The sequence below is a fragment of the Pteropus medius genome, unplaced genomic scaffold, assembly GCF_902729225.1.
Source record: "Pteropus medius unplaced genomic scaffold, Ma_sr-lr_union100, whole genome shotgun sequence".
NCBI lineage: Eukaryota > Metazoa > Chordata > Mammalia > Chiroptera > Pteropodidae > Pteropus > Pteropus medius.
In genome coordinates this window covers 464,662-479,607 of record NW_024353789.1, presented here as the reverse complement: position 1 = coordinate 479,607, position 14,946 = coordinate 464,662, and the positions used below count along the sequence as shown (strand labels likewise).

The 14,946-nt window shown below is 56.8% G+C and overlaps 3 protein-coding genes across 7 annotated transcripts in view; 1 reads left to right on the top strand and 2 right to left on the bottom strand.

The window, feature by feature from the left end:
• The window catches only part of LIMS2 (LIM zinc finger domain containing 2), a 40,721-nt gene extending 27,606 nt beyond the window's left edge, over nucleotides 1-13,115 (top strand). For all 5 annotated transcript variants that reach the window (XM_039851285.1, XM_039851287.1, XM_039851288.1 and 2 more), the window contains exons 5-10: nucleotides 8,498-8,647; nucleotides 9,273-9,423; nucleotides 10,372-10,464; nucleotides 11,145-11,193; nucleotides 11,367-11,442; nucleotides 12,088-13,115. In XM_039851285.1, coding sequence (XP_039707219.1) covers nucleotides 8,498-8,647; nucleotides 9,273-9,423; nucleotides 10,372-10,464; nucleotides 11,145-11,193; nucleotides 11,367-11,442; nucleotides 12,088-12,235 — 667 coding nt within the window. In that variant the 3' untranslated portion in view covers nucleotides 12,236-13,115. The remainder of the gene's footprint in view (nucleotides 1-8,497; nucleotides 8,648-9,272; nucleotides 9,424-10,371; nucleotides 10,465-11,144; nucleotides 11,194-11,366; nucleotides 11,443-12,087) is intronic.
• Nucleotides 595-1,766, bottom strand: GPR17 (G protein-coupled receptor 17). The gene has a single exon (XM_039851283.1). It carries the CDS (start codon nucleotides 1,743-1,745, stop codon nucleotides 726-728), a length of 1,020 nt encoding a protein of 339 aa, XP_039707217.1. The 5' UTR covers nucleotides 1,746-1,766; the 3' UTR covers nucleotides 595-725.
• A 586-nt stretch (nucleotides 13,116-13,701) lies between the features above and the next one.
• MYO7B (myosin VIIB) overlaps nucleotides 13,702-14,946 on the bottom strand; it is a 98,372-nt gene continuing 97,127 nt past the window's right edge. Inside the window, exons 46-48 of the mRNA XM_039851281.1 lie at nucleotides 14,811-14,894; nucleotides 14,496-14,615; nucleotides 13,702-14,097 (exon numbers count right to left, since the gene is read on the bottom strand). Of these exons, the coding sequence (XP_039707215.1) occupies nucleotides 13,996-14,097; nucleotides 14,496-14,615; nucleotides 14,811-14,894 (306 nt within the window). The 3' untranslated portion in view covers nucleotides 13,702-13,995. The remainder of the gene's footprint in view (nucleotides 14,098-14,495; nucleotides 14,616-14,810; nucleotides 14,895-14,946) is intronic.

Sequence of the window (14,946 nt, the reverse complement as noted above, 5' to 3'; positions counted from 1 at the left end):
AGGTCTGTGGGAGGGTTTACAGCAGGGGGATCAAGAAATGATGTGCTCCACAGGCCATGTTTGCTGTATGTCACCTGGCGACCAGCCTGAAATGTACTTACAGTGTTCAGGTATAACAGTTTGTGTCCCCTAAACCCAGGGGTCATCTGGCAGAGGTGCCACAAAGGGAACTCAAAGCACTTTGCACTTCACAGGAAATATTTAGATACCCTTCCTACTCCTCATGAAATTCCCACATCCCCTCTTCTCATTGGGCCTTTTGCAGCTGCGTTCCGGGTTCTTTCTGCAGAGCTTTGCTGCTGTGTTTCTGTAGTGGGAAGGAGGCTGGGAGCTGGCAGGCGGCACTTGGGAAAGAAAGACACTTGTGGTTCAGGAGTTATTCCTCTGGCCTCCTTGCCCCACCCCCTGACCATGGAGTAAAGTCACTGAGTTTCCAGCAGTTGTAAATGGGCGGGCCAATGCAATCTGCAGAGGGGCCAGCTGACTGGTTCTAGTCAACAGTTCTCCCTTTCTAGGGATTTGTGCACTGGATAAGACAGGACTTGGCCCTGGGCGATGAGTTCCCACCTTGGAGGGAGTAGTGGTGACCTGCTGAGATTTCAGTTCCTTTTCTCAGGCATGGCTGGGGAGAAGGTGGGCTACTTCTTTGAGTCTGGGAGAAACCAGAGAACCCTAAGGGAATTGTCTTGAAAGAGTCTGCAGCAGTTCAGGGTGGTGTCCAGAGCTCACAGCTCTGACCTGGCACTCAGTGAGCTCTCATTGGTTTTCCCTTCAAAGCTGGGGGGCGGGCCTGAGAGCCTTTTGCCACAGAGGAGGTTGCACAGGGTGTTGCGGAACTTCTCGGCCACAAAGAAGTACATGATGGGGTCGAGTGCCCCATTGAGGCTGGTGAGGCAAGAGGTGATGCGGTTTCCCAGGGCCAGGGCACGCTGGGCGGTGCATGAAGCACCACTGCCGTGGTAATGCAGCACGTAGACGGAGCGGTGGACGTGGTAGGGCACGAAGCAGACCAGGAAGATGGCCAGCACCACAGCGATCATGCGGACCGCCTTGTTCTTGAGGCGCTTCTCCACACGGGGGCCATGCCGAAGGCTGCGGATAATCAGCAGGTAGCAGGTAACCGTGATGACAAACGGGAAGGTGAAGGCCACGGCCAGGGACACGAGCGCGTGGTTTGAGGCCTTCTCCCGGTACAGCTGCAGGCAGACAACTGTGTGGTTGGTCTGCATGGTCTGTGGACTCACCAGCAGTGGGGCCATGGCCACGGCCACCACCACCCAGAGGAAGGCACAGGCCAGGTGGGCGTAGAGGGGCCTGCGGAGCTTGAGAGACTTGACAGGGTGCACAATGGCCAGGAAGCGGTCGGCGCTGATGCAGGTGAGGAAGTAGATGCTGGCATACATGTTGAGATAGAAGAGGAAGCCGGTGAGGCGGCAGGGGATTTCCCCGAATGGCCAGTGGTTCCCTGAGAAGTGGTAGACGAGGCGGGTGGGCAGGACCAGCACACAGGACAGGTCGGCCACAGCCAGGTGCATCAGGAACACATTGGCGGAGGTGCCTAACCTGTGGTCCCGGATGAAAAGCCACAGGGCCAGGGCATTGCCGACAAAAGCCAGGAGGAAATCCAAGAGGTAGAAGGAGGCAAAGAGGATGTTCTCCAGCCACGTCTCCTGGCCACACTGATCCACAGTGGCCAAGGAGGAGTTTGCCATCAGACCTGGGGAGGCCACTTCGAGGCCATTCATGCTTCGGCGGAGGCAGAGCCCGGGAGGAGCCTGGAAGGAACAAGTGAACAGGTCCTCATAGAGGGCTGCCTTGTGTGGGAGCCCAGAAAAGAGCGCTCGGATGCCTCCAGCACTTGCAAGCCCCAACCCTGGGAGCCTTGCTGTTTCATGCTCAGTGTTGCCTGGAGGACAGTGGGGGTATCTCCTATCCATCTGGGTCACAGGCTTTCTAACTTAGCAAAAAGCACAGACAGAACCAGGCCTCGCAGCTTGCCAGGCTATTGCTAGATTGACTTCCCTGAGTGGCTGCACCCTGCTAAGTATGCGAAGGTCTGGGCCTGGCCCAGTGTCCCAGAGTCCACTGTCTCAGACCCAGGTCATGGAGTTAGCACCAGGGGGAGAATGGAGAGTGAACTCCATCTGACGCTTTGGGGATGGGAGGATAGAGGGAGGGGACACATGTTTTCTGTCCTGGACCTCAGGTGTGCTGAGTGGCAGGGGTGGTGCATGGGACCCCTGAGGCCCACTCCTGATGGGCGAGTGGGTTAACTATTCCCAAGAGCCTGGTGCTTGGAGCCCAGCAGCTCCTCTCCAGCCTCACAGGCCTTGCCGTGTGAACCCTGCTCATCCTGAGTCCCAGAACCCTCCCCGGGCTGCCTGCCCACCTAGGCCTCTAGGCACTTCCCAAAGTGGCAGTGCTGAGTTGTCACTGCTGTCTACTTGTTTCCTGCTGGTCCCTGACCACAGCTCCCCCAGCTCCTGCTACAGAGGAATGCCCCACCAGAAATGCATCAAAACGCTGTGTCTCAGGAGGTCAGAGTTCTGCTCTGTCCACAAGCACAGATCCCAGGGTTGTGCGAGCTTTCCGGACTCAGCCTGCCAACTCTGTTTCGGATGTTCTAATGAGGGGAGAAAGCCCTGCACTCTGGCCTCAGGCCAGCAGGGAGTGCTTTACCACTCAGAGTAGTTTAACAACCAGGAGCAGATTCTTTCCCAGGAGAGCCAAGAGCCATTTCACCCAAAGATAGAGACTGGCCAGAGTGTTCTAGATCTGCAACCTCAGAAAGGCTGGGGTCGGGAGGACGCCTGTCTGTCTGGCCTGGCTTGTCTGCTTTACTCACACCTGAAGGATCAGCTCAGAGCCCTGCTGGCCTTGGCAACAGCCATTTACATCTGGTGAACCCCAGTTCTGGGTGGATATCCCCCCATCCCCACTGCCCCAAAAGACAGAGTGACATACTCCTGTTTTCATTTTGGTCAACTCAAGAGATCCAAAAAGGAGAGCATAGGTCCCAAACGCCGTGACTCCCTCACCAGGCTTTGCAGTGGGAGGTGTGGGCAGGAGAGGGCAGGACAGCAGGAACCCCGTGCAGCCCAAGCTGTGCTCTGCTCATGCGCTGAGGTTGCTAACAGGCTTCAGCCCGGTAAACTCTCACCTGCAGCACAACTTCTAGGGCTCCCCTGGAAGCCTGACCTTCTATCCTGTGTGTCTGGGTGGGAGAGGGGCTGTCCACAGGACACAAGTGGCATTCTCTCAGCTGAAGGATGAGCCCAGGCTATAGCCACGGTAGGGAGGCAGGGTGGCAGGTGGTAGTTCTCCTGGCTGAGCCTGAATACGCTGAGCAGCCATGGGCCTGGAGCAAGTCCTCTGCAGGCCTCTGCTGGCCTCAAATTTCCTCTCCTCTTAATGAATGTGGTAATACTTCTGGCAGGGGCTAATAGGAAGAGTGGGTATATCTTAGGGGACATGGTGATGGACTATGTTAGCACAGCAGCCCCTTAAGGGAGAGGGGTCTGAGTGCTACCCCTAGGCATAGATGAAGAAACAGAGGCATGTGGGGAGGGCCGGGCATACCATCCTGTAGTACAGGGAACAGGGCAGGTGGTCCAGGTTTTGGGTGTGCTAGCTGTCAGGCTGGGAGCACTTTGACCCACCTCATCATGTCTCATCAACCAGTGGTGGGGTCCCTTAGCCCCTTGCCCCTTATGGAGGGGTGAGAGCCTCCTGGCTGAGTGGAGGGAGCCGGGGCCGTGTGAGTGAGTAGCAGAGAATATCTGGCCAGTCTATAGCCTCAAGTAAGTCGGGGTGGGTGGGGCACATACTTAATAATACCAATTTTGATTAGTTCCCCTGGCTCCAGGGCATTTCAGGATGCCTGAAATTCTAATTCAGAGGTGATTTTCCTGCTGCTTCTATGTGTACATATGAGGGGAAAGGCTTGGAGGCTGGGAGCAGAAATGGGGCCATGTGAGTAAGGGGGTCCTGTTGGAACCCAGGGGTGAAGGAGGAGGCTGCAGAGGGCTGGACCTGGGTACCTACCACTCCAGGCTGCTCCTCAGGCCCGGATCTGCCCCACAGTACAGTTGTCACCCAGCCCCTCCATGCAGGCCGATTGTAGGGACTGACAACCTACTCTGCCTGGCACAAGGTGGGCGTGCTTGTCTTAAGAGGTAGGCATCAATAACCCCATTTTAGATTAGGACACCAGAGCTCTGAGTTAGCTAACTTGCCCAAGGTTACTTGGCTAGGGGCAATGGCTCTGGAGTTGGAAGTCAGTGACGGAGACTCGGCAGGGACACCCAGCACCTCCTGGGACACTGTCTTACTTTTGGGGGCTGATAGGCCCCAGCTGCCAGATCTGGGAGTGTGCTGGGTTCTCAGAGCTCACACTCGAGTTGTCTCCCACGTTCTTCACCTCCTCTTTGGGGCCCGGCCCCAGGACCAGTGGCGAAATTTGGGGGGCCCAGCACAAAATGGAAATGCAGGATCCGTGTTCAAAATGTTGAACTTTCAAGATGGCAACAGCAGAGCATTAATCTGAGTGTGAGACCCTGCCTGACCACACAGGTGGCGTAGTCCATTGTGGCCCTGGCTGAGTGTGCCAGCACCTGACTTCATGCCTCCTGCCCAGCGTCCTCGGCCTCCTACTCCCTCTGAAGGCTGCATGCACATGCACACTCCAGACTGAGACTTGATTTTAAAAATGCTTTCCGACTTCTTTCTGGTTTGTTGAGGTTTTTCTACCCCTCCCCCATTTTAGGAGTTTTGATATTGATTTTTGCAGCGTGGTCTGCAATGCGCCTCTGTTTCATTCTCCATGCGTTCTATAGGAGCATAAGCCTGGCCTGCGTATACCTGCTCTGCTCAGGGACGAGAGGCTGAGGGTGCATGGAGTACAGCCTGGGCCTGGGCAATGCCAGTGGGGGCGGGCACGGCAGTGGGTCAGGTGAGTGATGGGGAGGTGTGGCCATAGTAGGAGGCCAAAGTGGCAGTGCTGTGGTTGCCGGGCAGTCTGGCACCTCTCCCTCCTTGCTCCTCCATCTGGCTCCTGCCTATGCCACGGCAGCCTCGTGGTGAGGAGCCTGGGTGCTGACTCATTTCAGCTATGGGTCCGAGGCAAGGCACTCTCTGTCTGTAAGCCCCATCAGTGGGGCAGCAACATCATCCTTTGGAGCTGCTATGATTCAGACTGGGCTACCTTCCAGAAGTAGGTCCTACCATTATCACAGAGACATCTCAAGGACAGAGTTACCCTATCCCTACCCTGCTTCAAGTTTCCTCTTCTAGGCCCCTGAGTGCCCTGCCTACTCCCACCCTTCCCTGACCCTTACCTCTCACAGCTGGATCCAGGCAGAAGGGGCAGGAAGACAGAGGGCTGTGGTGGTGGTGGGCTGCGGCCAGCGGGTGGTGGCGCTGGTGGCGAGCTCTGTGCTGCGGTGGTGGAAGTCTGGCTATTTAAGGAGAGGAAGGGCGGCTGAAGCCCCTCCGTCCTTGAAAAGCCTCTTCATTCCCGAGGGGTCCCTTGTGTGGTGGGCCACTCCTACGGCCGCCTCTGCTGTTCCTGGGCTGTGAATATTCCAGTGTGTCCCAGCCCATGAGTCCCCCCACCCCCAGCTTGGCCATGGTGCATCACAGAGGCTGAGTGTGTGGCTATCTTCGAAGCTGTGGGGTGGGCACAGGCTGGGTGGGGGTGACTGGCTGGGACTAACAAACACAACAGGACGTTTCAGAAGGGGACAGTTTCCTACCCATGGGGGGAGGCAGGGAGGGGCTTTCTGCTGTGGCAATAGGCCCAGGCTCCCAAGCCTGCAGGGGCTGCATTGGAGGGGTCTTATGAATGGGGAGGGTGGGAGGCTAAGGAATCTCCTTTGGTCGAATGAGAGGGGACTCTTTCAGGACACTTGCTATAGGGTCCTTGTGTCCTGCCCTGTATAATTAGACTCCATTCGGGTGTGCGGAATAAACCATGGCCTTTATTTTGATCAGGGCACAGCTGCAGGACGCCTCATAATGGGGCGCTGTCTGTGCCTGTGGGGACATCTCAGCCTGGGAAGCCTGGCCTTCACTCGTGCAGGCTTCTCCTCTGGATGGCAGGCCCGTGAAGAGGACCATTGCTGCCCACTAACCACTGTCCCCTAAAGATTCTCCCTGAGGGGTGCCCAAGACTGGGGGTGTTTGGATGTTGGCAGCAGCTCCTCCCGAGACTATCGAGCTAAGTTTGTTTCTCCGTGTCTTTCCAAAAATGATGTATCCAGTAACACAGGGAACCAAATCACCATTCCCAATTTCAAAAAGCTTTTAACTATTTTAGTTAAAACATGAATCGTGTACATAGCTCTCATTGGGAAGTAACTACCACGTGTACTACCTTAAACTTGTTTTTCACATAATCCCATGCAGTTGGGATTATCGCCCTTTACAGACAAGGAAATGAGGCTCAGAGAAGTGAAGTAACTTGCCAATGACAAACTACTAGGAAGTGGCAGAGCAAGGATTTGAACCCAAGCCTCTGTGACTCCAAAATTTCTGCTTTGCATGTGTGTTTGTTTTGTTTTCCTCTTGCACCTTGATGCTAGAATTCTGCACATTGCCTTCAGATCGGGTACAGGGATCAGATCTGTCAAAAAGACATTTCCCATCTGGGGTTCCTTCAAGAAAGCTGGGCTCTCTTGAGGTGTGGGAGGCTGGGCCCTGGGAGTGTGGTGTGGAAGAACTAGCTCACACTAGCTCGAAATGAGAATGTCTGACTGGCTGTCCTGAGCAGGGCATTTCTATTGTTGGGTGATTGCCGACAGAGGCTTTGAGGGCATCGACCATTGCAACAGAATTTTGGGGAGTCATGCTAATCTCTATACCTTCTAAAAGAAAGGATTGAGTGTTGTCCTCATGCTAAGAGGGGTCCCCGAAATTGACCTTGGGGTTAAAGAGAGTAAATGTTGTGTCTGTGACGGAGACACAAGCAGGCGGTAGATGTGGTGTGAACAGGGCTAGTCACAATGGGTGGCTTGGGGAGTGGCTTAGCTGAGTCCTGCTATGGCAGGTGGCCTGGCAAGGGGGCTGGGGCACAGCATGAGAGTGGGGTGGGGAAAACCCATCAGGCTTCATCTGGGGACTGAAAGGGGCAAAGCCTTTGTCACAGAGATGAGGGCTGCAGCCATGGGCCACATTTGTGGCCCATAGACAGGTAGAGAGAGCCAGGGATCCCAGTCCAGGACACCAGCTCCCAGTCTCAGTCTGACTGTGCTGTCACAGGGAAATGATGCCCACAATCCCATTCTTCCTCTCCTTCACACCCATTCATGTGCCGGCAGACTCATCCTAAGCTGCTGCTGTGTGTGGCGGGCACAGCTGGGAGCTGTCAGCAGCTGGGCGTTCACTTGGGCTCCTTAGCATTCACACTCATTGGGGAGATAAGACTGAGATAGGGCAAGTGGAGAGCAGTGTTATGCGTCATGGAGCCCAGACCCAAATCAGGCACAAGCTCTGTGGTCAAGAGCATGGACCCTGAGTTGGGCTGCCCTGGCATCCAGGATCTGCCCAGCACGCCGGGCCTGAAAGTTAATCTTTAGTGGACTCCCCGACCTGCCTATAAAGGGGCCAACACTGGGATCAGGTGAGGGGTGGAGAGGCTCGCTGTGAATTGGGAATCTGGAAAGGGAGGAGGAGGGCCCGGATGCATCAGGGACATGTACAGATTGGGGTGCGAGGCAGAGATGAGGAGCAATGGATTGAGGCCTTTGTATATCTTTGCCTGGCACATGTAGTCTAAGTTCCTGCCACCTTCGAGGGCCAGAGAAACAGGAACCATGTTGATTTCTCTCAGTAGAGAGAGAACACAGCTGTTGCCCAACACAGGGAGTAGCATCAGAAATTACTTTGAGGTCTTCACAAAAAAGACTCTGTAATGACAGTTCCTGGGTTTGGAGGCCTCTGTCTGACACAGGCATGCTTGTCTTTGGAGACAAAAAGAGCCTGTAGATGTTTGGTCCCTTTTTGTCTGGCAGACCCCAAAGGAAGGACAGTGCAGGCCGACAGACCGGGCCCTCCTTGGCCAGTTGACAGGGTTAAGGCTAATAGCTACTACATAATACTTGTGTGTTAAAAGACATTTGAAAAATAAAACTAATTTTTCAGCAAATGTCAGTGAAATGTGTGCTCTATTCCACATGACGTCTGAGGCTCAGGACAAGTGGAAAAAGGAAAGCTATCGTGTTGGCCATACCACTCAAAGACAGCAAGCACCAGCACGCTGGTATACCTCCTCCTGGTCTTTCTGCTCTGCAGAGGCTCCTTTTGGAGGACATGTCAGTGGTTGTGGCCTTCTTGGCTGCAGGACTGGCTGGCCTGCTCTGGGACCACTGGCTGAGCCCCTTGAGGCTTACAGGCATTCATTAAAGCTCGGGTGGTTCAGGGATCTTTTCTCCTTGGAAGTGGCCACAGAGGAAAAGGAGGAATGGGCAGTCTGCCCCTAATGCCCGCCTGCTTCCCACAGGCACCTGTGCCGACCTTGCCACAACCGTGAGAAGGCTAAGGGCCTGGGCAAGTACATCTGTCAGCGGTGCCACCTGGTCATCGAGGAGCAGCCCCTCATGTTCAGGAGTGACGCATACCATCCAGACCACTTCAGCTGCACCCACTGCAGGTATGAAAGACTAGGGCTGGTGGAGAGTTGGGTGGGACCCCCACCTGGGGCAGTGATGAGGCAGGAGAGAGGGGTGTAGGGCTGAGGGGAATGGGCCGGGAAACCTCCGCTCCAGGAAGCCCCTTTCTCCAGGGCTCTTTTCAGGGAGGACGTGCATGATTTGGTGCTTGAGATTCAGGGGTAAGGGAAGGCTATAGGCCTCTGGATAAAGACAACAGGAAAGAATCAAAGGCATGGAGGTCAACAATGGGGAGGAAGGGTTGGTGTTAGAGTTGGAGAGGGGAGGAGAGAGGAAAGAGAGGCTGCAGGGCCATTCCCTCACGCCTGTCCCAGACTCCCAGACTGGTGCAGTGGGGCCCAGAAAACAGATCTGCTTCTCAGAGGACCTGACAGTGCTAACACAGGCTGCTTTCTGCAAGGACTGTGCGGGAATCCTTTGCCCCAGGGCCTGTCTGGGACACAGGAAGTCCCCAGAGAGACCAAAGATCAAAGAGCCGTCTGCTGGCACAGAGTGGGGCCTCTCAGAAAGCTGCTCCCTGGGGTTAGCAGGGCTGCTGTGACCCTGGCCAGTACAGGCCCTGAAGAAGGGCCGGATCCTTACCTGGCCACTCCACCTGTCTTCCAGGAAGGAGCTGACTGCCGAGGCCCGTGAGCTGAAGGGGGAGCTCTACTGCCTGCCATGCCATGACAAGATGGGTGTTCCCATCTGTGGGGCCTGTCGCCGGCCCATCGAGGGCCGCGTGGTCAATGCACTAGGCAAACAGTGGCACGTGGAGGTGAGCGAAGCCAGCCCAGGCAGGAGGCAGGGTGCCCCTGGCTCCTGTTTGTGGTGAGAGTCTGGCCCTGCAGCGCCTCCACACTCCTACCCCCAGGCTGTGTGGCTGGCTCCCAGCTCCTAGCAGGCACCTTCCTCTTGGGTGCAGCCCCTGGCTTGGTGCCAGCTCGTCCATGGAACGGGAGACCTCAGCACACAGATTGTGGTCAAGCAGCCATGCCCACCTTCCTCCCCTTCCTGGCCTTCTGGAGGATTCTAAAGTCATGAGAAAGTCTTAGGGATTGTGGGATTGTGGTTGACAGAGCTGGCTGTGTATACAGCCCCATGTAGATGGAAGCTGGGTATACCTGTTGGCAAGCTCCTCAGGTGTATCCACCTGGGCCACCTGGATCATTCCTCTGCACTATGGGCTCTAACGGTCTTATAGACACTACTTGGAAAGGAGACTTTCGCTCCTCAGTGCTCTGGCCAACTCTGTTCTGGAAGCTCTGCCTTAGTGACATCTTTGGGAAGTTCCTGATACAGGCCTGGCCCCCACTTTGCTGGGGGTGGCCAAATCCTTGCTGAATGATAAGATACTGCTCAGTGACTCGGGGCTTGTAAGGGATGCCCATGGGAGATAGACACGTGCAGCCTTCCGAGAAGGCGCCATGCAAATAACAGAGCAGCCCCACCTGGGAGGGCCTAGCACACTGTGGGAACCTAACCAGCACCTGATGACTTATGCCGAGGCTGATGGGGGTGGAGCAACCCCAGAGAGGAGTAGCACATGCAGTATCACTCACTGCACGTTAGGGGAGGCATGGGGTCTGCTGACCCAGGGGCAGGCCATGCAGGTATGAGTCCCATTGCCCACTTGTGAACCCAGTGAGGTGCTCTACCCTACTCTGTCTACTGGGGACACTGCTCTAGCCCTGAGCTGCCTTGCTACTCCCTGCTCTACTCCCAGCACTTCGTCTGTGCCAAGTGTGAAAAGCCGTTCCTGGGGCACCGGCACTATGAGAAGAAGGGCCTGGCCTACTGTGAGACCCACTACAACCAGGTGAGGCCTGGGGCCATGGGCGGCTGGCAGGGCCTGCAAGGACGAAAATTTGGAGGGGAGGCTGCCTGCCCCCGTTGGGGACTGTGGGGAGCCTACCGGAAGGTGTGCTTGGGAGGCTGCTAGGGAGCAATGGGAGCACTATCAGAGCAGGTGAGGATGTGGGATGGCCCCCTCGGGCTTGCTGTGGTGTTGAAGTACAGGATCTTAAGACCTGGGTAGCCCTGTTGGCCTCAATGTCCTCATTTGAAAAATGCGCCCCTCTAACCTAGGCCTTTTGTGGGGACTGAACTAGATGACAATGTGAAGTCCTGGGTTCATGGGGCTGATGTGTGCCACCAGCCTCCTCCTTCCTGCTATGTCTGGCAGGGCTACCCAGCTGCTCTTGTGCAGAAGACAAGTGTTGCTACCCTTGTCCATACCCCTGAGGACACCAGCAGGAACCAAGGGGCATTTTGAGGAGCAATGCTTCAACCTGTTGTACTTCTGAGGGGATGATTCTGATGGGCCAGAGGTGCCCTCACCTCAAGTCTGAGGCTGTGCACTGGCAGGAGGGCCCAGGAGGCCCAGGTGGATGGCTGAGAGCTGCCATTTGGGGCAAGTCAGGGTGGGGACCAGGCCAGAGCCCTGGCCCTGGGCTGGGACATGACTGCCTGCATGTTTGACACCTGCTTGGTCCACAGCTCTTTGGGGATGTCTGCTACAGCTGCAGCCACGTCATCGAGGGTGACGGTAAGCCACTTCTGTCCCTGTGCTCCCTCCCTCCTCCACTCCCGCCTCCCTGCTGTCCCTCTAGACTCTGCGTCCTGCAACTGCAGGCCCAGCTGGCCATCATTTTGCACAGTCGGGCCTGCTGGTAGCCTGGGGGAAGTCTGCTAAGCCCTAGCCTCATCTGCCCATCACAGTGGTGTCAGCTCTCAACAAGGCCTGGTGTGTGAACTGCTTCTCCTGCTCTACCTGCAACAGCAAGCTCACCCTGAAGTAAGTCCTGCCAGCCTCCCAGGAGTGCCTGCGCTGGGCAGAGAGGGAGCTGCACAGCAACCTCCTCCTCATGGAGCATGTCACAAGGCTCCAACTTGTGTGGGCTTTCTATGGGCTCTGCCTTTCATCAGGCCTTCCCTGACACCTACTGTGGTCAGGCCTCAGGGATGCAGTGGGAGAAGGGACAGACAGCTCTAGCCTCATGGTGTCAGGGCTGTGGATCCCTAAGGCACAGTGAAAGGAGAAGTAACACACATCCACAAGGTCCCTGGGCTCGGGGAGTGAAGGGCATTCCAACCCAGGGAATAGTGAATTCAAAGGCAGAGGCTCAGACCCCTGGCTCATTCAGGAAGCTGAGAGGGATGCAAGATGACGAGCTGGGGTGAGGTATGGGCAGCACGGAGTCTTCTGCAGTGTAGGAATGGGAGAGAAGCTTTTCGGAGGGAAGGGAGGCCTGGAAGCCCACCTCCTCGTCCAAAGCTCACCCTGGGGCCTCGCCTGCTGGCTGAGGCAGGCTGGTGGGGAGGCTGTGGGCTCGGGCCCGAGGGAAGGCCGCTCGTCCAGCTCTGGCTCTACAGGGTCAGGGGAGACCTGGCTCAGAGCTGGTGGGGCATGGGGCTCCCTTGACTTGTGCTTCCTCCCCAGGAACAAGTTTGTGGAGTTTGACATGAAGCCTGTGTGTAAGAGATGCTATGAGAAGTTCCCTCTGGAGCTGAAGAAGCGGCTGAAGAAGCTGTCCGAGCTGGCTGCCCGCAAGGCTAACCCCAAGTCTGTGGGCCTTGACTCCACCTGAGAGGCCCCCTCTTCTCCTTCCTGCTGGTCTTTCTGCCCCTGCTGCCCTCTTCTGTTTGCCACCTCCACCCCCTAGTGTCATCACCCTTCATCTGTCCCCACCTCCTTACTTCCCGGTCCTTTTTCTCCCTTTCTCTGGTCAGCATTCCCTCCTCTCAACTTCTCCCCCTTTCCCTGGGCTCCTCTCCTTCTTTCTCTGCAGGCACAGGGCAGAGGCAGGGCCCTGGAAGTTGTGAGCCTGTGCCAGGCCTGTGCCCATAAGATTTAGCCCAGGGTCCTCCAGGGACAAGAGCGAATTGGGGCCTGGGTTCACTAGGCCCCAGACGTGGGGCACTGCTCCCAGCTCTATCTCTCTGACCTATCCCATCCTCACAAGAGGCCTAGCGGCTCACATTCTTCTGTGTGGGCTTGGCCATCCTCTGCCTGAGTGGCCCCACTGTGCATACGTGTGGCCTTCCATGGCCAGGCAGGCACCCCAGCCCCAGAACCAAGGCCACGCAGAAAGGAGCCTCTGGGGAGCGACTCTTCTATCCCTCAGCCATGCACTCACTCAACCAAGTAGGATTCCTGTGCCCAAACTAGGCTAGCAAGTCCTGTCACCTCGCTCCACAAATCAGCAGGAGAGACAAGGACTCTACTTCCCCTGTCTCTCCATCCTGAGCCTCGGCCACCATGGTCCCCCAGAACTCCTCTGTGGTCACCACAGCTCCTCCAGCTCCACCCCCAGCCCCCAGGGTACATGCTGAACCAGGAGGTGGTGGGATCAGGTGGGTGGCTCTGGCTCCTTCCTGCCTTCCAGGGAAGACACTTCCTCTGTGGCCAGCACAGGACCTGGTGTTAGGACTCACACTGCACAATAAACAAAGGCTTATTGACACGATGAGACCTGTGTGGATTGTGGCGTTGGTGAGGACCTGGGCAGTGCTTCAGGGCTGTTGAACACTTAGAGCACCAGACACCATGCAGGGCAGATGGGACCTAGGGCCAGGCTGCCATCAGGGCTTGGAGAGCAGCCAGAAACCCTCCTCAGTCCACGAAGGATGTCCTGGTAGGTGGAGGGTGGCAGGGGTCAGGGCTGCCAGTGTAACTGGGGGCAAAGCCAGGTCTTCAAGGCCCTGCACCCAGCTCTGCCTCCTGCCTGGGGAGAGACTGGTCTTAGCGTGAAGCCAGTGGCCTGTGCCTATACTGGCCCTCCTGGCAGGAATTTTGTGTCTCATTGCCCTACAGGGTAAGGAAAAAAGGTTTGCAGAGGGGCCTCTCCCCAGTGCAAGAAGCAGGAAGATAAGGAAGATAGGAGGGAGAAACCAATGAAGTCATTCCTTGAGAACAGAGTCGTCATCCAAGTGTCCCTGGAGAAGCCACAATGCTTTTTGATTTTCCTGGAAGAGACCCTTTGTTGGCCAGTGCCTCCCAGGCTTCCTGCCCACGTGACCCCTCACCCTGTCCTCTCACTGACACACTCCCCACTGCTCCAGGAATCTTTATTGAACATTCTAGGGGTATCTTCTCAGCCATCCACCCACCAGCTGGGAGGCCTAGCACCTTTGGCCCTACCAGCCCCACCTTGGCCTCTCTCCTCTGACTCTGTGTGATCAGCACCTGGAGTTAGGGGAGCAGCCTGGGGTGCTAGGTGGTGCTAGGTGGTATGTATGTTTTGGGGAGAAGGTAACATGAAAGGCTATCTGCAGAGGGCAGGGCCTGGGCCAAAAGAAGGACCCCAGATTGAGAAGAGTGACTGTATGGGCAAGCGAACCCCTGCTGCTAGGGATCAGCCAGGGCTGGGACCCGGGCACTCCGCTGTTTGTTCACGGTGCTCATGAGCTGTTGCACATATGAAGTCAGCAGGTCATCCATCTTGTAGCCCTGGATAGGGGAAGGGTGGGGTTGGAGGCTGCGGGGTCCAGCTGGGCAGGCTTGGCCAGGGCCTGGCAGTGCCCAGCTTCTACCTCAGGGACACACTGCGCAGAGAGGTGAATACAGAAGCTCCTGCTATAGGAAGGGTGACCCAGGACCACGGGGCCTGCTGCCAGGCCTTGCTAGCATACTCCTGGATGATGCACAGCCTGCGCCTCCTTCCAGGCCTCCCAGCCTGGCCCTGCCCACCCTGGGCACAGGGGGCTATACCCCCATAGTGAACAACTTGCCTGGTGCAGTGGTGGGTCAGCATGGGGAGAACCCAGTCTCTATGCCTCTGGGTCCTGTATGTTTGGGCCGGGAGAAGGGACTAGGGCCCCTAGGACACCCCCAGGCCTGGGGCTCACCAGAGAGGTCTCACACAGCAAGCGGTTGCCCCGGCCCAGGCTCCCCAGCGCCATGTGGAAGTAGGTGCTGCCACTGCTCCAGCTAGCAATCTTGGTGAAGGGGTAGGTAGTGAGCAGCTCCTGAGGGCAGAGTGGGTGGGTGGGTGGGCGCATAGGAGCCCACCGAAGCCGGGGCCCAGGGTCTGAGTTTGAGCTGCTGCCCTGGGGTCCTCCAGAGCTGTGGGAGGGGGCCAAGAGGGCAGGACTGCAGCCCCACCCATGTTGGGGTCTCGGGCCCCTGATGGCCTCCCCAGCCCAGCGGGGCCCTGCTGCTACCTTGGTCTTGGGGTGGATGAGCAGAACCCCGTGTCGGTTGATGGCGATGAGGATGATGGCTGGGTAGGAGGGCTCCGAGGTTTGCTGGGGAGGGGCATGGTGGTCAGAGCCCAGCTTGGAAAGCCAGGTGGCCACC